The sequence below is a fragment of the Dermochelys coriacea genome, chromosome 6 (assembly GCF_009764565.3).
Source record: "Dermochelys coriacea isolate rDerCor1 chromosome 6, rDerCor1.pri.v4, whole genome shotgun sequence".
Taxonomy (NCBI): Eukaryota; Metazoa; Chordata; order Testudines; family Dermochelyidae; genus Dermochelys; species Dermochelys coriacea.
Window position 1 is genome coordinate 83,557,608 of NC_050073.1, and position 26,113 is coordinate 83,583,720.

A 26,113-nucleotide genomic window follows, 5' to 3' on the forward strand; every position below is an offset into this window, starting at 1 on the left:
CAATGACAACTAGAACATGTTAGGGTTTTGCATGGGGGTAGGGATGTTAATTTAAAACAGTTAGCAAAACCAGGCTAATAAATCTCTTGATGAAACTAATGGCATCTAGCAGCTTCTTCTTAGATCTTTCTTTATTTCTCACTTGTAACCAATACTCAGGCCATTCTGCTTTCCATGCTGGGGCCAAATTCTTACTTAGACAGCTGCTGCGTGTCTCATTACACTTTCTCTTTTATGTGCTTCATACTGTCCTCCATGGTATATAGACGCTTCTCAACTGTTGAGACATTTATTCATTTTGTTTGTTTTGGCAGATGGATCCACCCCATTGCTTTCAGGAGATGTCATTACATTCTGTAAGCTTTCTGTTTTGCTTAAAATTTCCTCAGATCTCCCTCTACTTAGGGTGTCTTTCCCTGTAAATGTGAATGGTGGAATTGCCTGGAGACTTTGAGGTGGGTGTGCGTGCTGCGGGTTAAACATGTTGCAGGCTGCACTTCAGAAAAATTCTCTCTGCTGCTTTTTAGTGTAGACCTGGCTTGACATGAATAACTGGACATGGGTGAGGCATCATTTTTTGGGATTAGGGAGGTAAACGAATCACTAGGCTGGAAACAGAATATCTGTTCTAGCTAAGATAAAGGGGAACACCCCAGGGAAACTATTTACAATGGACAAGATAACAATGGAAAAGTCGGAAATGTAAAGATGAGGTAAAGAGTAAATTGTACATGGTCAGTGTCTGGACAGAGCATGATGTACAGGGATTGGTTCCTACAGATTAACCAAGCCAATCCCAATGATGCAAGTATAATATATGCAATGTAATGCCTAAATGTGTATAGAGGAAGAAGTTTTCTGTGTAACCTTGGATGTGTCGTACACCCTATGCTCACCCCCTATGCTCAGTGGTGCTGGAACATTTTTAATAGTGGGGATGCTGAAAGCCAGTCCCCTTACCCCGTCCGTGTTTCCCCCTCCCCCAGAGCTGGGGCTGGGAGCAGGGCTGTGTCTCTGGGAGTGGGGACTAGGACAGAGGTACAGGGGCCGGGGCCACAGCTGGAGGTGGGTGTGGGGTTGGCAGCTGGGACCCCACATAAAACCTGGAGGTGCTGCTGCACCCCCCCGCACCTGTACTTCCCGTGCCTATGCCTATACTTCAGTCTGACCAACTCAGCATAGCTTTGCTGTATCCAAATAAAGCAACGTGATTGATGAGACTGAAGTTGAACTGAGTTCTTGAGGAAACAAGTGAAGAGGTCTTGAGGGAACCACAGTGTTTAGTTTTAGGCTTTCTGCCTCTGTTAGTGGTCTGAAAGCTTTTAGGTGGATTTTCTGAAATAACAGCAAATTTCCATTCAGAACTGAAGACTCTCAGAAGCCCCCATCAGCTTGGGTAGCTAGTTCCATCCCCACAGATATAACATTAATGAAACAAGATTTTTTTAAATACATACACACACATATTATATATACATACACATGTATAATAAATCTCATGTTGATAGTATACACTATTGTTGAAGCTGAGAAGGCTATACATTCTAAACCTATCTTTTCTGTTTTATATAATTTTTAAAAATATTTTCCACATTTGATGTAACATCATAGAATTAGTCTCTCCATATGTCATTCATTTTGAAAAGTTTGAGCAAAATTGATAAGTTTTGATCTTTGTTTGTACTAGAAAAAATGATTGTGGGGTGCATTTGATCAAATTTGACAAAAATATTTGAAATTTACATTTTCAGTTCTGTCCTTGTTCAGCTTTCTGTAAGGAAGTACTGCAGTAATGTTCTGGAGAAAAAATGATTTAAGAATTTTAAAGTTTGAAGGTTTATAGTTGTGTGTTTATGCATGCAGAGCACCTTTTCTTCTATATAATTTAAGTTCTTGGCCTTTATGTAGCATTATGTAGCGTGTGTGTGTCGGGGGATAAGGGCTGTTTTCATTGAGAATAATGAAAGCAACATGTCCTGTGTCTCCATTCCTCATTCCAAGGAGAAAAGAGGAACTACTCTTTGATTGTTCAAAAAGTACCTGTTGCCGCTGTTAGAGCCGTTGAAACTTTCCCTTCTAATATACCTAGTTAGTTATCTTGGCTTAGATTCTCATAGCCTGTCTTGTTTAAAGTAGCTTTTGTTAGAGTTTAAAGATGTTTGGGGAACACACATTTTCAATGAGAAAATCAAGACCACGCACTTAAGCAATTGACAGCTCAACTGAGAGTACAGTACTTATCATCATGACAAACAGCTAGTTTGTGTACCATGAGGAAACAACTGTGATCCCAGGATTATAATAACCGAACAAGGAAATTAATAAACTATGGCTGTTACACAGCGATCCCTGATACTTGTTTCCTGAACTAATGTGGTGGTATTTAAAAAAGGACAAGAAGCATTCTTGTCTTTTTGTGTAATAACTACCAACTTATCATTTAGGCAATAGTCTTGTTTGCATATGGATTTCAAGAAAATCCTATGAAGCTTATTTGAAAACCAGCTCATTAGAATGACAGATTGTTTACAGAATTTTGTTTTCCTGTCCATCAATTTATATTAGTTGCATTCAGTGAAACAAGGTTACAGTAGTACAAAAACATACCTATATCATCAGCTGAATACTCTGCATTAGCCTGAGAATCAGATTCCTCATTCCTAGAAATAGGTGGAAAAGAGGACGGATTACGCTGGATGTTTGCTTCTATAGCCCTGAAATGCCTATAGAGAAAAGGCTAGTCTGGAAATGTGTTGCTCTAGCCAACCATTTAAAACTGTGGTTACCAACCTTTTCCAGCAACTCCCCCAATTTACAAGACTGGAACTCACGAGTACCAGACTCTGTCCACTGCCTCCATTCAATTATGAATACTCCTGTGAACAATGCTGGTGTGGGTTGCTCAACTTTTTCCCCGGGGGGGGGAGAGGTAAAGCAGCTGTGTGTAAGGGGAGGTGCTGTGCCAAATGGCTGACAAGCTGCCTCCTGGCTGTAAGCCCTCTGATTGCAGTGGAATCAGGCAGCATAACATGTGGCCACCAGAAGCAATAGCTAAATATCATATAGTCTAATGGGCTAAGCATAGTAGTGAAAGCAAGGGTCTTGTGTGTACTCATTTTAGTTCTAACATGGGATCCCTTTGACTTAGCCACTTGAACTTTCTCTTTTAACTTCCCATCTCATAAAATGGACAAGTATTGCTGGCCCTATCTGCTAACCTCAGAAAGCTGTTGTAACAACTTATTAGTTTGACAGTCAGCTGCTATAACATTGCTGCATACTGTTGTTATAATGAGAGAGACTTACGAGGGAAGACATGTAATACAGAGAACATCTGTGGGGATAGGGAGAACAGATTAGAGAGACCAAAGGGAAATAGACATTGTAATGTGGGGAGCGCGGAGGGGTGGGCGACGCAGGACAGGGTGAGGATGAGAGGAAAGAAGATGCTGCTTTTCAAAGGAAGAGAGACAAAAGAAGAAAACAGACAAAACTGGGAAAAAAATGGGGCATCTGTGATTCACATGGAAGGAGAGAAAAAATGAGATAACATAATAGAAGAGAACGAGAAAGTAAAAATGTACATAATTTGTAGGGTGGTGAATTTAGATGAATTTATGCTCCTTTCTGTTCTTCTCTGCCAGAAATCTCTGTGAATTTGAGGGAATAGGATGGAATGACTACTTCAATCAGGTCTGTTATATTAATATTGCTGGATATTCTGATGTGTGTAGTTAAATAATTGGAGGAAAAAGACAATCTAAAATGTACTAGTTTGTGCATGTACACATCCAGTTGTTTGTGCTGTAATAGCACTTCAACCCATAGGTTATTTGAAGAATTGTCCCTTGAAACTTTTAAAAACATTAGCAGATGTGAACGGAACTCAGAACAAACAGCTTGGATCCACTTTTTCCTGCAGCAGAGGAGACTGCTAGCAGCCTGAAGATCTTTACCTCTTTCTTACAGAAAAAGAATAATTTAAGTTTATGGGGACTCAAAACATGTTCCCTGAAGTCCTAAGGCTGGTCTTTTGTATAGTGCTGTGATCATGATGAACCAAAGTGAGTTAAGTTTTCAGGAAGTTAGGAAGTAGTTTTGTAGGTCCATTCAAAAATATTATGGCTACCTAACATCCCAACACAAGGAGTGACGTTTGCAGCAGCCATAACTGAATTTCAGAATAGTTTACAGACAAGTAAATGGGGATCACTGATACACAGCAAATAGAATGCTCGCTAAGGGTTTGTCTGCACTGAAGCTGGGAGTGGGCTTCTTGCGTTTAGCTTCTGGCTTTTAGCAAGCTCCCAGCTGCAGTTTAGATGATGTACCCTAAGTACCTGATTCTGATACCCATTCTCAATGTGCATTGTATTTTACCCTGCAAGTAGTCCCTTGTAATGAGACTAATGAAGTAAGGGTAGCGGAACTGGGCCTTGAGTAGTCAGTGGATTTATAGAGTATCAATACTGATACACATGTCAGTGTCCAGAAACACATGATTTACTATACGAATGAATTAGTATGTTAGGCATATTTTTATCATTCTTTAAACATTTTAAACGGTTAGTGCTGTTTAATATTCCAAGCTAATTACATTGGAATTGTTTTTTGTTCACGCTGAAATTCTTTTTTTGAAGTTGCTACTATGCATTGAATATAACAAAGAATCCCCCAGCAAATATATTTTACATCTAGACCTCTATCCTGTGATCATGATTTTTGCTAACAAAGATCTACAAGTTGTTTGGAAGAATAAATGTTTGTGCTTCATTATCAGTGACAGTGATAAATAAAAAACTTGATTTTTAAATTATTGAGCCTTCTTTCTCCCATGATGAACTCTTAATTAAAATGTACAATTGGCTGAACTATTCGGGATCATTGGTAATGGTTTTTGTTTCGATATGTACAGTGCACAGAAGTATAAACTATTAAAGTTCATTGTACTATATTGATTTCCTGTGCATGAGCTCACTAGCCTGTTACCATGAGCACTACTTATCAGCTTACATGTTTAGTTTATATATTATTTATTAGAATTATAGGTATGAAATTAGAAAATTGAATGAGTAATGTGACCTCCATGTAAAACAGAAGTCTCTTATTTACATATGAGATGCACTTAAAAAACCCTAAAGATGCGTGAACATATTTTTGCTTAATTTCAAACCTTTGTGTGTAAAAGTTCACTCAGATTCTGGAATTATTACTTTTTGCATTCTGCTTAGAAAGGTCTATGAAGAAGGTAGAAGAGGGAGGGCAAAGAAAAAAACTCCACTGGGGGATAAAAGGTAAGAGAGGAATATAATCCAGAGAAAAGATATGCAATATATGTGCCAAGTACAAGGCACCCACTTATTCCAGCATTATTTGAAGGAGTTTGTCTTTTTCCAGTACAGAGTATAGGATTCTCTTTTGCTAGAAAAAACTTATTGCTTTTTGTCTTTAATTGAACATTCTTAGGTAAATTGCAAGGGTCAAACATTCAGATGAGTTTTGCAACCCCTAAAAACAGTTTGAGAGGTTGCAAATCCTAGAACTTCACTGAGTTTACCCATTCCTTATACAAACCATTTCTATATATTGTATGAAGAGAGAACACTAGGTTATATCTCGTAACCAAGCCCAAAATGCCAGAGAATTGAGAAGAATTACATTAATAGTTATATATCATATATGTGGAAGTGAAATCCATGTGATAAATGGAAAAGTTCTGTGACAAATTGCACATGCATATGAAAAGTGTTATACCTATAATCTCATTACCTGCCCACTAAGACCCCAGTCCCACAAAGACTTATGCATGTGCTTAACTTTCTAGGAGTGGGTAGTTGAGTGAGACTGCTTACGTTGTCTGAGATTAAGCACATGCATAAATCTTTGAAGGACTGAGGCCTAATCCATCTTCTGGGACTTCACCATTCCAGATCACTGAGCTGCTTCAAACAACAGCAATTAGTTTGCAATGAAAATCTTGTCTTTCCACCAAATGTGGAATTTCCCTCCAAATTACCTAGGTCCCCAGTGAGTAAGATTCAGATGTGGGCCAGTGGAAATTTGTCTAGAGCTAAAAAATGACATCACTTGAAAGTCAGATACTTCATGGCCTTGTGGGGCTAGGAATAGAAGCAGTACCCCACTGAGAATGAGAGATTCCCCATTTTCCATTGGGACCCAGCACACCAGTTTTCTGTTCTATTACTTGTAACAAAATGTGAGAGTACTCTCTTCTCTTCCAGTGGATACTGATGCAATTATTTTATGTCTTGTGATATCATGCATACAAAAGTATACATTGTATTAGTGCAAGAAAACAGACAAAAGTAATACACCTGCTGTGAAGGTTGGTGGTGTATGACCTGAGAATATCTAACAAAAGACCTGTAGACTTGTCTCCAATGGATCAGATAGATGCTCAAGTGGACCGAGCCTAGGGGCTCTAAACCATCATTCTGCCTCCAGGATCTTGAGGTCACTGGGGGCCCAAACAGCTTCTAAATAATTTAGAGCAGCATAAGAGCTGTGGAGTTTGACCCCATACCCTCCTAGCTGTTATACTCTGCCAAAGTCCTGACATGCCCCCTGAGCCAGAAGCTCTGCTGGCTTTATGCCAGGTTTGAATTTCCCTCACACTAGCCTTAGCAGGAGACTGATCTATGCTTATATTGTTAATAGAATTAGATGTAGCTTTTTATTCAATCTAGCATATACAGTTTTTTTCCAGGACCTGGCTAAAGATATTTTGGGTAGAATTATGCTCTGTTTATATCCCTGTAGAAATCCATATTAAATCCATTAGGCTTAATCAATAGTTTTGCTGTCAAACTAGGAGGATGTATGTAGTGAGGCCCCATGGGTTGGTTCTGGGTTTGGTACTATTCAATATTTTCATTAATGACTTGGATAATGAAAATTTGTCGGTGACATCAAGCTGGGAGGGGTTCCTATCTCCTTGGAGGACAGGGTGAGAATTCAAAATGATCTTGATAAATTGGAGAATTGGTCTTAAATCAACACTATGAAACTCAATAAAGCAAGTGCAAAGTACTACACTTAGGAAGTTAAAACCAAATGCACAAACACAACATGGGGAATAACTGATTAGGCAATAGTACTGCAGAGAAGGATCTGGGGGTTATAGTGGATAACAAATTGAATATGAGCCAACAATATGATGCAGTTGCAAAAAAGGCTAATAAGTTTCCAGGGTATATTAACAGCAGTGTTGTATGTAAGTCAGGGGAGGTAACTGTTCTGCTCTATTCAGCACTGGTGAGTTCTCCAAACTGGAGAATTGTGTCCAGTTTCTCCCATTGGCCGGAAACAGCAAACTGCAGCCACTGGGAGCTGCGGGGGACCATGCCTGCGGATGGTCAACGTAAACAAAATGTCTCACGGTCCACCAGCCGATGACCCTGATGGGCCACATGCTGAAGGTTGCCGACCCGTGGTCTAGGTTTTCTTGATCCTGCCTCAGTGCAGGGGGCTGGACTAGATGACCCCTGAAGACCCCTTCCAGTCCTACATTTTTATGATTCTGTGGTTCTACTCCTGAAAGGCCAGGATATAATGACCTCTAATTTTGTGGCCTTTTTAGACCTACAGAAGGCTATTTTAGGTAATTTCTAGAGATATTACTTTTTTAAATTATTTTTTCTCTCCTTTTCATTGAAAGTCAATGAGACTTAGACTCCTAAATGCCAAATTAACTTTTGAAAGTGGAACTTAACACGAACTAGGTCACTTGGACCTTGCAACAGTAAATGGAGCAACACCAAACATTGGGGCCTGACACTAGTTTTGACTCTGTTACAGGCCTACTTAATGAAACTTTTCACTCATGGCAATAAAATCTTCTGAAATAGCCTGTACTTGCAAGTCTTCCATCCTGACTTCCAGAACTTAACAGGTTAAGCAATCCAAGCTTTAAACTGCTTATTCAAATCAAACCACCATATCTCTTTAGGTTCAGCCATTACCAGTCTTTGCCCTTTGCAAGAACAAAGATAGTTTTGATCATTTCTAGGCCGTGATTGTGGTCCTACATCATAGGTTTGACTCTCTTCCCACATTGCCAAATGTTGAGGGCTCATTATAATATGGTAGAAATGTACATTGAGAGCTTACTGAAGAGAAAATTTATCTTGTCATGGATTTTCCAAATTTCATCCTGAAAGGGAAAAAAAGCTGCATAACTACATAAACGTTACAGCTAAATTTCACTTGAGGCCAAACAAAATTGCACAGGTGTGGCTGGTGGCACTATTTGGTTGTACCTGTCTAGATTTTTAATGAAGAGGGACAGAAGCAGTTAACCTATATCACCTGAAACTTCCATTCATCTTGTTTTATAGTATGAGTGTGACTATGGTTCCTTAAAGTATTCCAAAGAAAATAAATGAAATCTTGATTTGCTGTTCTTCGTCATGTTCATAAATATACATTTAGTGATGTTCATTGTGTATTATCTGGTTCCTTTAATCTGCCAGGCTCCAATTGGCTCACAGTAGCAATGCAGACAAAGAGTGTTTCATCTGTATTTTAATGTTTCTTTTGATGACTTCTGAGTGAGCAAGACCCCAATGCACAATTGCAAGAAAATGTTTCTAGCTTGAAATGTTTCTCTTACTAATCAAATATAATTTTTTTAAGAGGCAGCTGTTTCTGAGGCCTACACGCTATAAAAGCACTTCTCTTTCTTGAAATTCCAGTAGTTTTAAGCTGCTAGGCATTGTATAAATAATCATTTAAGCACATTTGTTGAGTGTTTGCCAAGACTTTGAAGAAAACCTTTTCTTTCAGACAGTAGAAAATTTTAATTCAAAATTATAGTTTAATGGAAAAATCCTTCTAGGGATTATTGTATAGAAACTCATTTATTTTTTAACAAAAATAATTCTTCTACATGAAAAAAGATAAAATCTATTTATATAAATATAAGTGCGTCCAAACTTCTGCAGTTCAATGTACATAATTCACATTGACACCAAAGGTTGGTTTGTGTTTTGACTGGAAGAGTTTGGTATTATTTTTGTCTGCAAAGGAAAGAGTTGTGTAGCATGCAAATGGCAAGATGTTTGCCTCTCAAGCAATCATGATGAATTTGGGACAAGGAGCAGACTGTTCAAAAAGAAAAAAACTGTCAAAAACTAAGAATGCTTGCATTCCAATAGGACTCTCGAGTTGGGTGCTATTCGCATGTGAAGATCTTTTAAAAGAAAATAAAGAAAAGGATAATAGAATAATAAAACAAGAGTAAAATCAGTTAAACTCTTTCTGTCTGCTGCATATTATTGTATTCATTCATGTCTATAGATGACTGAGAAAAAAAATCAGATGTAAAAAATAGCCGTAGTTTCAAAAAAAAAATTTCTAGTGCTTCATGTACAGATTGTATGTTAGTTGCTTATGCTACTGATGAAGTGATTGCTATTGTAAATCCTAGTATTTGTCACTTGCAGAAATACTGCTCTGGCCAGTAGGAACATGATATTCAAAGATCTGTTTAATTTCTCTCTTGTATATTTCTATTGAAATATATCAAAATTTATTTTTTTTAAATTGGTTTTCTCTGTGCAAAACAATAACATTCTCTTGACTCTACATAAAGCGATAAATACATTTCTGTCACAGTGATGTACATACGATTGTTAAAATGAACACCTAAAAGTTGACCATAACTGAAAGACATTAAAGAGGGAAATATTTCTCTCCCCTTACTCATATTTACTTTGGGTATTGGCTGCAACCTATATGGTGACCAGACAGCAAATGTGAAAAATCGGGACGGGAGTAAGGGGTAATAGGAGTCTATATAGGAAAAAATCCCAAAAGTCAGGACTGTCCCTATAAAATCAGGACATCTGGTCACCCAAGCAACCTGGTTCTTGTCAATTTCACTACTTCACTTGTATTTCAGCAAGGTATTTAAGAACAGGCCTAACATAAAGCACTGGAGTAATCCCATTGAGTTTAGGGAAACTAATTGCATGCTTAAATTTGAGTGCATGCTTAAATACCTTGCTGAACTGGACCATAGTGATTTTGACCTAGATCCTATATCAGAATGCATCCTGCATCTATATGGAGCCTCAATGAGGTTAGTGCAAAATTGGGAATTTAGATTCTCACTTGTTTGAAAAAAAATGCACATAAACATCAATAAGGGAGGAAAAATATGCTACAGGGCTTTTTTTTAAGCAATTGTTTTATATGTCAGGACATACAATTAAGTGTATTCTATCAAATTGGATTTTTTTAAGTTATTACATTTAAGTAAATTTATATAGATAATGATCCCTGTAGGCGCATTAGTATAATTCAGTAAAATGGTTTAGGTTAATGACGGTCACTTTTTATCTTTAAGGTTAATAAATATTATTGTTTTTGTCAAATACATAAAGAGAAAAAAGAGAACTACTATTCAAATATAGGGTCTACATCAAGATGGGACTGGTTCAGACAAAGACTGCAGGATCTGCTCCATGAACATGATATATTTTCATAGAAGAGCTAAATAAACAAAGGCCTTTTTGTTTGTTTTGTTTTTAATTGCATTATCAATCTAATCTATCTCTTTTAGATATTTCTGCTGAATTCCAGATATCAGTAAAGAACTCTGGGCCAAGTTCTGCACTGGTTTACACCTGATGCAATTTATTTAAACAAATGACATTGTAAACAGGTGTCAAATTTTAACCTCAAACTTGTGATTAACAGGAGAAATCTACTCATAATTTGTGTCGCATCTGAAAAGTACAATGCATTTTCTTCTTTTGGAGCATCTTGCCATAACTGCTCTTTCCATTTTAATAAAAGCTTCACTCTGTACAAAAGTGTTGTTCAGCAATATAAAAAACATAAACAAAAGTTAGCAAACTCAAATTGCCCTAAAAATTATATTTCCCCTCACACTACAAATACAGTTTTCTTACCACAACCCCCTCCTACTCTGCTCAGCCTGCCATATTATTGGGTTGCTTCTCCTGCCAATAAAACCTGGGTCTTCTCTAGGTTGATCTTAGCTAGTCTTAGTTGTCGTTCAACCTCTGTATTCAGATAAGAAATTAGTAATTTGGTCATCTGCTGCATCTGGTTTGATGAAATAGAGACATAGGTCCTCATCCAGCAAAGCACTTGGACACATTCCTATTTTCAAGCATATGACTAATCCCATTAAAGTCAATGGGACTACTCATACTCAAACGTTTTGCTGAATCAGAGCTATAGAGCTGTGTGTACATTGCACAGGAGGGTGACAGGATGGCTCTTAATCCTGTATAAGCATTACCTTGTTTCCCCCGCACTTAAAACAACTAGTGACTTTAGCTGTTTCTCCAATTACTTTCACATTTCTCTTCTTCCCTTTGTCTGTAACCTTGTTGGTCTTAACTTTATTTTCTAGTGAAAGCATGTTAGAATCCAGCTTTGAGGACTCAGACTCAGTAATGTGATAGAAGCAATTTAGCAGTCAGTGTAGACAAAAGAAAGTGGTGTGTAACACCATGTTAGCTAGTTGTAGATAAACCCTGAGAAAGAATGCTGGGGGCTTCCCTCAGGTCATGCTTAACGTGTTGTGTCAGCTGATCAATCTGTACTGACTATAAAGTCATATTTAGCATCATGTTAGTACAACCTCATTTTCTAGTGAAGACAAACAACATGAGATGGTTCCTTTGAATGCCTCTCTTCTAACTCACCTCTGAAACTATTCCAATCCATTTCCACCCCCTCCGCGCCACTGGAACTGTCATTACCGTAGTTCTAATAATTTCTTCCTAGTATCTAGGATTCTACACCATGCTTATCCTCCTTAACTTTCTGATGCTGTCAGTCTGTCCTTCCTGAGCATTTTGACTCTGTCCTTGCCTGGTTTTCTTCCTATCCCAGACTGTTCCATCCATGTCCACCTTCAGCTGTTCCTTCTCTGCCCTGTTCCCCACCTCTGTAGGGGTCTTCCAGGCTCTGTTCTTAGCTTTCTCATATTTTCCTTCGACGCTTTTTGTCACTGTGTCCTCATTGGTTTGTGTGGGTCCAATTACCTCCTCTGTGATGACTCTCTAATCTACCTTTCCTCATTAGACCTATCTCACTCTGCTGAATCTCACATCAAATGCTGTCAGGTGCACAGAAAGAGCAATTGACCTGTGAGGGCCTCTAGCACACCCCCTTTCTTGAAGTGGTTTTTATTATATACAGGGTTTACAGTTTGATTCAATGACTCTCAGCCCCGCCCCCCACTATACAAATTGTTCCAGCGCCCCAGGCACCCACAGCAGTTTCAAGTAAGGGGAGGAAGAATAAGTATTTTTTAAAAAACATACTTCTGTCTATTCCCTTCTCCCCACTCTGAATCCGTCCCCACCACTGCATCTTCAGGGGCAGGGGGTTTTCAATGTCTTTTCTTCTGCCTTTGTACATCTCAGCTCCCCACAGTACATTCTCAACCTCCTTCCTGTCCCCTCTGAGCTCTCTCACTCTCGGGTTCTTTCTCACACTTGCTTACATTTACTGTTCTCTTTCACACACAGTTGACTTCCTTACTCTGTTTTACTCCTGTAATGCTGCAGTACCACCACAGGGAAGATCCTCAATCCCTCCAGGTGTGGGATGGGATACAGCCTCAGGAGGATGGAGACACACGCACACCCCCACCCAACCCCCTTACTCCACCAGATCTGGAGGATGTTCATCCCCTTCCTGAGGGAGGGACTAATCTAGAATGACCGCTCTTCCCTTAGCTCGGGGGGGGGTGGGGGCACACAGCAGGAGCATCTCCACCTGCCTCAGGCCTGATAGAGGGCAAGACCTAGGAGTTTCTTTTCCCTTCAAGGCATAGTGGTGAAAAGCTCTCTGGAGGATCCTTTTGCACAGCCCTGCTCCCAGGCCTAACAGGAGGGAAGACTGGCTGAGCTGGGTGGGACTGCTTCAGCCCTTTGATACATGGGGATGGGAGATTGGTTGGTAAATGCTAATTATGTTGCCCATCATATCTGTCCCTTTCTCACTACCTCTCTGAAATTCATGGGTGTAAAACTAAAGCCCTCTATACATACTTAATTCAGAAGGAGGAATATAAAAATCTTGTCCAAAGTGATTACTTTTTGAATGATTGTGTGGTGATCACCATTAAAGTGTCACCATATTCCAACAAATTTATTTGAGCATAAGCATCTGATGAAGTGAGCTGTAGCTCACGAAAGCTTATGCTCAAATAAATTTGTTAGTCTCTAAGGTGCCACAAAAAGAAAGCTCCTTTTCTTTTTGCGAATACAGACTAACACGGCTGCTACTCTGAAACCGGTCATATTCCAACACTTACCATGCAGTGGTTCTCTAGACACTGCAGTTGTTTCCTATTTTAATATAGAAGAAAACTAGTACAACGGTGAGTGGCAAGTGTTGGGAAATGTTGCTGTTTTACTGGCAACTGCTGTATAAAACAGAAAGACTTATTGCTAAGGGAGCAGAGCTGGGGAGTGGGGTTAAAGAGGAGCACTGTTTGGGTTAGAGGCTGTTGGTGACATGGGCAAAGCTGACTTAAGCTTGGTAATTTTAGAGCTAATGTGTACATCCAGATTTTATAATAATTTGTTCTTTAGGAAAATGTCTCCTGTTTTCTATCAAATCCTTTCACCCTTTTTTGACATTACACACTTGATCTCTGCATAGGCGATGCATATCTTGACTACACAGCTTTTCTCGGTGGTAAAATCCATTTACATGAGTGAGCTGATCTTCAGTGGGTTACTTGTGTGAAATCTCCATGAAACGACATATTCCTTCACCAAGGCTTTAATGACCCCTTCCTAGCTACGTCTCCAGGACTCTACCTCATGCTTATCTCCCCTCTCCCTCCCCCCCCATTGACCTGCAACAACACTGTGCATATGTGCCATAATTGTGTCCGAAATATGTATGATATTCAATCTAGGAAAGAAACAGAATCCTAAATGATTATTGCCTTTTACATGATCTAGTAAGTAGCTTAATTCAGGATTTCCTCTATGTGAGCAGTTTTCTTTCAAATAAGAATCTGTAGACAGTCCAAAATCTACTTTAGTTGATATATCATTTTCAAATAGTTTCACATCTCTGATATTGTTAGGATATAGCTTGAATGTTTCACAAATAAATATCTTCACACATTTGATATGGTAGGGTTTAGAAATTCTTATTTATAATACTAAAAATAAAAGACTTCCTCCATTAGGCCTTAAAGGTAAACATCTGATGCTTCCTTGTCAGTATTAAACTGGGCATGTCTTCTCTGCCCTACTCCCAAAAGATTTTTATATATGTTTTTAGAAGGAAGTCCAGTTTCATCCTTGCAGCTGTTGGCATCTTTCAGCAAAGCGGGGAACCAATAAAAACACATGTTCTTTTAAAGAACATCTATTTTTATTGGATCCTGCTAAAAACCAACGACACAGAAGTCAAAAAATGTTGACTGAAATGAGTAGAAGGCCCACATTGTCTAAAACTGTTCTTAATACTCCTTCTGAACAGCAAAAATATTGGCTGCACAGAAATTCCAGATACTCTTGCCCTTGTGAAAAAGGAGTGTAGATTTGTACAGTATTGTTAATGCTAAAAATATTCTAACTGTAAATTTTTGTGAAGTTATGATTTTTATGCTATATACACCATTAACATATAAATAAAAAATTGTCACTGTAACAACAGTCCTTCATAGACAATGCATAGCTAGGTGCTATTTCCTGGACTGGTGAAAATAAATTTGATTGGTGATGTACCTGCGACAGGTTTGGTTAATGAATTATTTTAAATGTATTAGGTGACTTGTGCCTTCTACTTGGGTGACACTATCATAGACTTAATTAATTAGACACTTTTTCTCCTGTGATATGTAAATTAAGTCACTAACTTTGTATTGTTTTGTTTGGGTTTTTTTTTATGATACCCCTAAAATGGATTCTAGCAACACTAGTCCTGATTTTCTATTGTCAGTGATTTTAGTGAAAATGAGATCATTTTATCCACTGAAGATGGGAAAGTGCACATCTAGCATATTTAAATCAACGTAGACACTGTTGAAATTGACATACATTTAATTCTACCAGCTGCTTTAATGTGGGGGCATGCATGCTTTGTGCTGCTTCTCTTTGACTTGCCTGCTTTCCCTCTGAGTAGTTAGGATAGTGCAAGAATCTTGCTGTTTCTGTTTATGTCAATATCCTGTCTTCATAAAAGTGGAACAAATAGAGTAGAATAATATTATGAAGTGCACACAGATGCCTGCAGTTGTGCAAAACATCAAGCCCATGAGGTTTGTTATTGAATTATCCAATAACTAGTTTTTAATATTACCTATGTACCAGTGTTATTTTTGGAGCCAGGAGGGCAGCATGAATAAAATATGTGATATTTTTCAGATGGATTAAATTTTTGGCCCATCTCCTTATGTTACCCCAGTGTGTTTTAAGTGTCATGGGTACAATGAGTATAATGTTAAGAGATTTCAAGACAAAAGTTTTTTTTTAAAGGAAGGCATTTTTGAAAGGTTAAAATGGCAATTTTGCTGATGTTAAGTTGCAATTGAAAACTCATGATTTGTGATAATGAGTTAACTAACTGATTTTTAAAACTCTGGTGTTATGAGTATGCCTGCCAGAGAAACTGTACCCATGTATACATGGATTTAATTAGAACTGATTTAGAGTTGTTGGAGTTATTTTCCTACCACCTTACTTCTCGCACAGTTGTTATGGAAAGGCATTTTAGGGGCATGATTTGTGATTGCTATTTTCTGTAAAAAGAGCATTAAAATTATAATCAGTACTTGAACCATTGCTTTATACAAATAAACACAGACATACACAAATCAAATCAAATGTATTAATATATCATCTTAGCCTTAGGCTTTAACGAGGAAAAAAAATTCACAACCACAATCCATCATGGTGCAATTTAACAGATTTTTTTTGTCTTTTCTCTATCTTTTTTTTCTTTGTTGTTCACTATAAAAATGAAATAGCTGTGATACAGTTAGCACACTTATACACTGCCACCAGTTTGAGAGAATATACTAGTTCCAGAAATATTCCCTCTTTTAAAAACGAGAAATTCAGTAGAGCTGGTAATTTTTTTGAGCTCCGGTTTCATATGAAAATACATAAAATAGACACCCAGATACTTCATTTGGGTGCTTAGATCAGCCCTTATTTGCCCATTTTGAGTAACTGCTGTTATTTGCAAAAAGAAAAGGAGTACTTGTGGCACCTTAGAGACTAACAAATTTATTAGAGCATAAGCTTTCGTGAGCTACAGCTCACTTCATCGGATGCATTTGGTGGAAAAAACAGAGGAGAGATTTATATACACACACACAGAGAACATGAAACAATGGGTTTATCATACACACTGTAAGGAGAGTGATCACTTAAGATAAGCCATCACCAACAGCAGGGGGGGGAAAGGAGGAAAACCTTCCATGGTGACAAGCAGGTAGGCTAATTCCAGCAGTTAACAAGAATATCAGAGGAACAGTGGGGGGTGGGGTGGGAGGGAGAAATACCATGGGGAAATAGTTTTACTTTGTGTAATGACTCATCCATTCCCAGTCTCTATTCAAGCCTAAGTTAATTGTATCCAGTTTGCAAATTAATTCCAATTCAGCAGTCTCTCGTTGGAGTCTGTTTTTGAAGCTTTTTTGTTGAAGTATAGCCACTCTTAGGTCTGTGATCGAGTGACCAGAGAGATTGAAGTGTTCTCCAACTGGTTTTTGAATGTTATAATTCTTGACGTCTGATTTGTGTCCATTCATTCTTTTACGTAGAGACTGTCCAGTTTGGCCAATGTACATGGCAGAGGGGCATTGCTGGCACATGATGGCATATATCACATTGGTAGATGCGCAGGTGAACGAGCCTCTGATAGTGTGGCTGATGTGATATCTATTCAGGGGATACCATCATAGGGCCTAATCACATCAGCCACACTATCAGAGGCTCGTTCACCTGCGCATCTACCAATGTGATATATGCCATCATGTGCCAGCAATGCCCCTCTGCCATGTACATTGGCCAAACTGGACAGTCTCTACGTAAAAGAATGAATGGACACAAATCAGACGTCAAGAATTATAACATTCAAAAACCAGTTGGAGAACACTTCAATCTCTCTGGTCACTCGATCACAGACCTAAGAGTGGCTATACTTCAACAAAAGGCTTCAAAAACAGACTCCAAGGAGAGACTGCTGAATTAGAATTAATTTGCAAATTGGATACAATTAACTTAGGCTTGAATAGAGACTGGGAATGGATGAGTCATTACACAAAGTAAAACTATTTCCCCATGGTATTTCTCCCTCCCACCCCACCCCCCACTGTTCCTCTGATATTCTTGTTAACTGCTGGAATTAGCCTACCTGCTTGTCACCATGGAAGGTTTTCCTCCTTTCCCCCCCCTGCTGTTGGTGATGGCTTATCTTAAGTGATCACTCTCCTTACAGTGTGTATGATAAACCCATTGTTTCATGTTCTCTGTGTGTGTGTATATAAGTCTCTCCTCTGTTTTTTCCACCAAATGCATCCGATGAAGTGAGCTGTAGCTCACGAAAGCTTATGCTCTAATAAATTTGTTAGTCTCTAAGGTGCCACAAGTACTCCTTTTCTTTTTGCGAATACAGACTAACACGGCTGCTACTCTGAAACCTGTGATTATGCAAGGCACTGAATTTAGCCGTATAGAGTGGAAATCTGTCAACTTCATGAAAAAACTCGCACAGATACAGACAGACATCATCTTCCTCTCCAAATGCAAACAGATGGACATCATACCGAAAGGACTGAAGGTAAAAAATCCATTACAATCTACATACCACACAGACCATGCTGACAGCTTGTGCCACACACTCTCAAGGAAACTGCGGAACCACCTGATCAACATCCTCTACAGCAAACAGGGAAAGATTAAGAATGAGCTCTCAAAACTGGATACTCTCATAAAGAACCAACCTTCCACACAAACTTCCTCGTGGCTGGACTTTACAAAAACTAGACAAGCCATTTACAAAACACACTTTGATTCTCTACAAAAGAAAAAGGACACTAAGCTATCTAAACTACTATATGCCACAAGGGGCCACAACAATTGTTCCCGTAACCCACCCAGCAATATTGTTAATCTATCCAACTATACTCTTAACCCAGCGGAAGAATCTGTCCTATCTCGGGGCCTCTCCTTTTGCCCCTCCACCCCCACGAACATGATACAGTTCTGTGGTGACCTAGAATCCTATTTTCGACGTCTCAGACTCAAGGAATATTTCCAACACACCTCTGACCAACATATTAACCCACAGAGACCTTCCTGCCAACACTACAAAAAGAAGGATTCTGGGTGGACTCCTCCTGAAGGTCGAAACAGCAGCCTGGATTTCTACATAGACTGCTTCCGCCGACGTGCACGAGCTGAAATTGTGGAAAAGCAGCATCGCTTACCCCATAACCTCAGCCATGCAGAACACAGTGCCATCCACAGCCTCAGAAACAACTCTGACATCATAATCAAAAAGGCTGACAAAGGAGGTGCTGTCGTCATCATGAATAGGTCAGAGTATGAACAAGAGGCTACTAGGCAGCTCTCCAACACCACTTTCTACAAGCCATTACCCTCTGATCCCACTGAGAGTTACCAAAAGAAACTACAGCATTTGCTCAAGAAACTCCCTGAAAAAGCACAAGAACAAATCCGCACAGACACACCCCTGGAGCCAGGACCTGGGGTATTCTATCTGCTACCCAAGATCCATAAACCTGGAAATCCTGGACGCCCCATCATCTCAGGCATTGGCACCCTGACAGCAGGATTGTCTGGCTATGTAGACTCCCTCCTCAGGCCCTTCGTTACCAGCACTCCCAGCTATCTTCGAGACACCACCAATTTCCTGAGGAAACTACAGTCCATTGGTGATCTTCCTAAAAACACCATCCTAGCCACTATGGATGTAGAAGCCCTCTACACCAACATTCCACACAAAGATGGACTACAAGCCGTCAGGAACAGTATCCCCGATACTGTCACGGCTAACCTGGTGGCAGAACTTTGTGACTTTGTCCTGACCCATAACTATTTCACATTTGGTGACAATGTATACCTTCAAATCAGCGGCACTGCGATGGGTACCTGCATGGCCCCACAGTATGCCAACATTTTTATGGCTGACTTAGAACAACGCTTCCTCAGCTCTCGTTCCCTAATGCCCCTACTCTACTTGCGCTACATTGATGACATCTTCATCATCTGGACCCATGGAAAAGAAGCTCTTGAGGAATTCCACCATGATTTCAACAATTTCCATCCCACCATCAACCTCAGCCTGGACCAGTCCACACAAGAGATCCACTTCCTGGACACTACGGTGCTAATAAGCGATGGTCACATAAACACCACCCTATATCGGAAACCTACTGACCGCTATTCCTACCTACATGCCTCTAGCTTTCATCCAGATCATACCACTCGATCCATTGTCTACAGCCAAGCGCTACGATATAACCGCATTTGCTCCAACCCCTCAGACAGAGACAAACACCTACAAGATCTCTATCATGCATTCCTACAACTACAGTACCCACCTGCTGAAGTGAAGAAACAGATTGACAGAGCCAGAAGAGTACCCAGAAGTCACCTACTACAGGACAGGCCCAACAAAGAAAACAACAGAACGCCACTAGCCATCACCTTCAGCCCCCAACTAAAACCCCTCCAACGCATCATCAAGGATCTACAACCTATCCTGAAGGATGAGCCATCGCTCTCTCAGATCTTGGGAGACAGACCAGTCCTTGCTTACAGACAGCCCCCCAATCTGAAGCAAATACTCACCAGCAACCACACACCACGCAACAGAACCACTAACCCAGGAACCTATCCTTGCAACAAAGCCCGTTGCCAACTCTGTCCACATATCTATTCAGGGGATACCATCATAGGGCCTAATCACATCAGCCACACTATCAGAGGCTCGTTCACCTGCGCATCTACCAATGTGATATATGCCATCATGTGCCAGCAATGCCCCTCTGCCATGTACATTGGCCAAACTGGACAGTCTCTACGTAAAAGAATGAATGGACACAAATCAGACGTCAAGAATTATAACATTCAAAAACCAGTTGGAGAACACTTCAATCTCTCTGGTCACTCGATCACAGACCTAAGAGTGGCTATACTTCAACAAAAAAGCTTCAAAAACAGACTCCAACGAGAGACTGCTGAATTGGAATTAATTTGCAAACTGGATACAATTAATTTAGGCTTGAATAGAGACTGGGAATGGATGAGTCATTACACAAAGTAAAACTATTTCCCCATGGTATTTCTCCCTCCCACCCCACCCCCCACTGTTCCTCTGATATTCTTGTTAACTGCTGGAATTAGCCTACCTGCTTGTCACCATGGAAGGTTTTCCTCCTTCCCCCCCCTGCTGTTGGTGTTGGCTTATCTTAAGTGATCACTCTCCTTACAGTGTGTATGATAAACCCATTGTTTCATGTTCTCTGTGTGTGTGTATATAAATCTCTCCTCTGTTTTTTCCACCAAATGCATCCGATGAAGTGAGCTGTAGCTCACGAAAGCTTATGCTCTAATAAATTTGTTAGTCTCTAAGGTGCCACAAGTACTCCTTTTCTTTTTGCGAATACAGACTAACACGGCTGCTACTCTGAAACCTGCTGTTATTTGGATACCCGTGCAAGCCTTGGGATTTGGCATCCAGTTTAGGTGCCAGTGTTTGGTAATGGGGCCCAGAGTTCATTATTTGTGATTAAGGGTTTAAAGAAGGAAATAAAATAGTGTTATCTAAACTTGTGTTGGAAAATGCATTTTTGGATACAGTTTTAAAATTTTATTTGGGACTGTAGATAGACTCACTAGCCTGTGGTCTTCTGGTTCAGAACCATTTACCCTTTTTAAGCATTGGGGCTAACATGACCCATGCTTCCTTACTCGCTAGTCCTGCATCATGACAGATTATAAATTTGATAGGAAATTTGATTCCTTACATAACTTCCAAAATAATCCAGGATCATAAGCTATCGGTCCATAGTAATATTATTTTAGTTTAAATTTTTAGTTTTGAGATCACAGTGCTAGTGGCCATTATATCTTTGATCTTCTCCCTTCCCTTAATGTGTACTCTGAGTATCAGCAGAAGATGTTCCTCATCTTTGAATATTCAGATGCTGTGCCATCAAGCTCCTCCATGCTTTGGTTTTCAATGGTGCTATCATAACTACTTCCTTCTGCTTCCCAGTAATATGGTGTATGCTAAAAATATTTTGGTTTTGCTAATGTTTTCAGCTAATATGCTCTCTTACATGCCCATAGTAAGACATCTCTAATTCCCCTTTCCCTATTTTTATAAGAGTTTTTTCTGCTAACTGTTAATTGCTGTGGTAAGCCAGGATAGCTGGGTTTTGCCCCTCATTGCTATCTTGAAAACTGGTTAAATCTGCTTTGGGTACCAGTTTGAATATCCTAAATATTTTGGCCTTTAAAATACTTATTCAAGTTAACTCCTTTAAGTGTTTGTATACACACACTCAGAATAGGAAAAACTAAAATTTTCTATCCTGTTCTTGATTATTTTAAAAAGTTGATTATTAAAAAGCAAACATTTTTTAAAAAACTAGTTGTCGTCCAAGGTCTGGTATACATTTGGGAATGCAGACTCTGAGTTTTATTAATATACTTATATATTATAAATTATAAATTATAGATAATTAATTAATTAATTATAATTATATATAAATTATATATTATATTATATTATATTATATTATAAATTAATATATGTATAATTATTAATATAATACTGTGTAAATCTATACATATATTTCCTTATTAAAAAGTGAGGGTTTTTGTGAAGGTACACGCTTAATTTTTTCATATTCAATTATATTTAAATATATAATGGGGCAAATTCTGCTCTGTTACACTAGTGCAGCTGAGACCAGAATTTGGCTCAGTGTCATATTAATTTGTAAAATATATTTAAATATTATTTGGCAGAGTTTCTTGATATACTATACTTGATATATGAGTTTTTCCTTTAAACAATTGGATCTGAACAAGACAATGAATAAAAGATTGATTTACGTGTGTGTGTGTGTGTGTGTGTGTATGTATATATATATATAGTATAGTATAGATCTAATATGATTTCATCTCTTTGATTACAACTTGCTTTTGTTGGAAGCTTTTTCCGCTGAAAAAATGGTGATGGTGTTATTTACATTAATTCATTTGGCTTCTTGGGAAAAAAAATATGCCCCATCTCCTTTACTTAATGGAATTCTTTCCTCGTTGCAGTGCAAACGGCTGGAGCAGGAGCTTCATCATCTGAAAGAGCAGAACCAGACTTCAGCAAACAACACGAGACATCTGACTGCTGAAAACAATCAAGAACGTGCTCTGAAGGTAAATCTCCGTTCCTTCTTGCAGGCAAATTAAGGTTGTAAGCCCATGGTGCCAGCTTTCCGTGCTGCATATATCAGTTGTGTACATTTTGGCAGAAGTGAGCTGTAGTGTTTGCCAACAACCCCTTCTTTAAACACAGATACAGCACCCTTCTGTTATGGTATTATTTTATTTTGTGTGTTGTATGAAAACAACAAGAAAGAAATAATATATTCTCCAAATTGATGGGCTGTGTTGTGGTAACTAGCACTAGATTTGGTTTTGGTTCTGTCCTTGCAATATTACATTTTTATCATGTGTAAAAAACTGCTGCTGTTTGTCTCAATTGCACAAAACTAACATTTTAAAGCATGGCTGTTTGATCTGCTCTCAGCAGCATGTGCTATATTAATAACATTATTGACCTATACTACTAGTGACCACATAGTTGAGACTACTATTTGCAAAAGGGTAGCTTATTTCAGTTGGAATTGGGAGGAAGAATAATAAGCCTTATCAATAAGGATAAAAATTAGGAGAGCAGGAGGAGGGGGAAAGAGAAAAGACAATGAAAAGATTTGACAGGGTTTTTCTACTTTGATTTGAGAAAGTGGCATTGTGACGTTGTTGAAAGTGGTAGCTGCCTAACTGCAGGCACCATTACTTGCCAGCATAAGAGAAATTGCCCGGTGAAGATGCAAAAACTTGTAAGTGTGTTCAACCAATAAAATGTTCAGAAATCTATTTCCTGTTTACGTGTGAAGGAATGAAAATAAATCTTAAGTAGGAGCCAGTATTCCTTTATCTTTTTAATCTTGTCATTTTAAAATTGTGTTTTATTTAGGCAGGAGGAAATGAACGTATCTCATTATAGTCAAATGTTTCCCAGCCTCTTTTGTTACTCTTGAGAGCATGAGAGAATTGTCATTCTTGCTTGGTAGATTTGGTCAGCTCAAGACAACTCATCTTAGATGAAAAGAAAAGGAGTACTTGTGGCACCTTAGAGACTAACAAATTTATTTGAGCATAAGCGCCACTGAATGCATCCGATAAAGTGAGGTGTAACTCACGAAAGCTTATGCTCAAATAAATTTGTTAGTCTCTAAGGTGCCACAAGTACTCCTTTTCTTTTTGCGGATACAGACTAACACGGCTGCTACTCTGAAACCTGTCATCTTAGATGGTTTCTCTCTCTTTTACCCTTGGTCACTTTCAGGATACAGTGACATGTTCAACCTTCATGCTGCAACAAAGAAATTAAAAGTTGACTTTTCTGTTGACAATAAAGCGGATCCACGTTTGTTTACTATGGAATGCACAAAAGGCACTTGAGTGTGAAGAAATTTGAGATCCAGTAGATCATAGTGACTATCAGTTGATTTATATACCTCTTGTTTAGTTATTCCTTCACTAATTACAAAAAGAAGGTACAGCGCTTTATCACTGTGGATGTAGAGGGCTGAATTTTCAGAGCAGACTCCACTTAGTTTCTAAAATTATGGACTTAATTTTGCATACATATATATCTGTACATTAAAACATTCAGATTTGCATGTAAGAATGAGAATAGAGGTTGCATACACAAATCCAACTTTTTGCTTGAGCAGAAACTTGGCCATATAAAACTGCATGCACATAAATTTAGTAGCCAAAAATTGCTGTGCAATTTTTGAGGCTATTTTTGGAAACAGATTTTGAAGTGAGCTGTAGCTCACAAAAGCTTATGCTCAAATAAATTTGTTAGTCTCTAAGGTGCCACAAGTACTCCTTTTCTTTTTGCGAATACAGACTAACACGGCTGCTACTTTGAAACCTAGAAAAGACTCTATGTCACATAAATACCAAGAGTTGCATTAGCTAAGGTTACCAGTAAAATCTTTGCTGAATATTGCAGAATGAAGTCTATGCTATCAAAAGTAGTACAGCCTTCTTCAAGATAACTGATGGACATCATAGAGAGAAACTATAGACTCCAGAATCATTTATGTTCACAGTAATGCAAATGCCTTGAATCTGGAGTCATCACAAGCTAGTGTTTGACAGATATTCTGTTGACTGCAAATAGGAAAGGTTTAAAAGATTTTAAGTAATTTCCCATAATTGTACTAAGTTACTTATTTAATGGCTTTGAATTGTTGCTGGCATGGGTGCTGCTGCAGCCCCTGGCTTGAAGTGAATTCCATTTTATGCCAAGTTTACAGTTTCATTCAATGGCTCTTAGAACCCTTGCTATAAAAATTGTTCCAGTGCCCCTGGTTGCTGGAGAGATTCTTTCCATCAGAAAACAATAATGTTTTATTGAGATTACAATTTTTCCTTTTAATATTATCTGAAATGATGCTTACTGTATAATTTTATTTTCAGAGCCATAAGAGAGACCTAATAGTTCAAACTGAAACTAGATTTTATTTTTAATCCTGCTATTGCTGTCCCTGTATCCAGTCCTCAAAGAATCTAAATTCTGCCTGGCCTTTTTCGGGCATATTTCATTTTGCAAAGTTAGTGGCTAATTGGTTAAATTGTTTTGGATATATGAAATGTGGAAGGCTTTTCACTTTTGGAAAAGTTGCATTTGGGGTTTTTTAATATTATATCTCCAGAAATCTAGTGAGTCCAGATTTGTTGTATTTTGTTGTCCTCAGAGAGAACTAGTCCCTTTTGAATACTTTTTGAAAGATTGGGTGGTTAATTTAAGTTAGGGACTTAGTACCTTTGAAAACTCCTATCAGGAGTGCTTGTGATCTTTGATATGTAACTAACCTTTCATTTAGAACAAGAAGCTAATCAGCCCTTTCTGTTGTAAAAATAGAAAATGTAAATCAAACACTAGATATAAAAGTTTATATCAGTGATTTTTCTTAAAAATCACAGATTATTCTCCTACAGCTGCTCTTCTCTTGCCACTGCAATGTGAACCACCTGTCCCTATGACTATTAGCACCAGAGCTCACTGTGACAGAATTTTCATACAACCCTACTGGGAGACCGAGCATGACTGAAAATATGCATGCACACACACTCCCCCCTCCCCCTTCTCATTCCCAACCACCAGGTCTCACCTCTGGTACACTTCTAACAGTGACCATAAACCTTCACCACACATAGAGTAGTTACAAATCTAAGAGCCCCTTCACATCAGCCACAGAACATCCTCTAGGTCACCTGACTGTTTTCAGAGAAACATACCATATCTTTTATCCATACCATGTACAGCGAAAAAACAACATCCTCCCAACTCCTACTGTCCCACTCTGATCCAGAGAAACAAATTTACTTCATCCACCCTGTCATGGTGCCTGGAGTGGTTCATGACTGAGCGTGCCAACCTCAGGGCAGATTGTCAAAAAGCAGGGCTGACATCCCAAACTGGTATCTTGTGTGATTAGATTTCACCAACCTAATACAAATGTGAACTCCTGAAGTGCTATAACAGTCTTACCATGGAGTCACTGATAGTCCCCTTGGGCACTCCACTCTATCTAGCCACCCACGCAAGTTGGACTTAGTGATAGTTGATTGTCATATGCCAAAGATCACAAAAGATTCAGGTTGCTTGCAGTCCCAAGAGATCAGTCACTAACCCCAGATCAATTTTGTACCTCAGACAAAAAGACAATACCACACCACACCAAAGACAACACTTGTAGCCAATCCTATAGTAAACAAACTAAGCGTTTATTAAC

The 26,113-nt window shown here is 38.8% G+C and overlaps 1 protein-coding gene across 10 annotated transcripts in view; it reads left to right on the forward strand.

Moving 5' to 3' along the window:
• MIPOL1 (mirror-image polydactyly 1) overlaps positions 1–26,113 on the forward strand; it is a 298,592-nt gene that overhangs the window by 144,308 nt on the left and 128,171 nt on the right. For all 10 annotated transcript variants that reach the window (XM_043516946.1, XM_038406726.2, XM_043516951.1 and 7 more), the window contains one exon: positions 22,344–22,451. In XM_043516946.1, the coding sequence (XP_043372881.1) occupies positions 22,344–22,451 (108 nt within the window). The remainder of the gene's footprint in view (positions 1–22,343; positions 22,452–26,113) is intronic.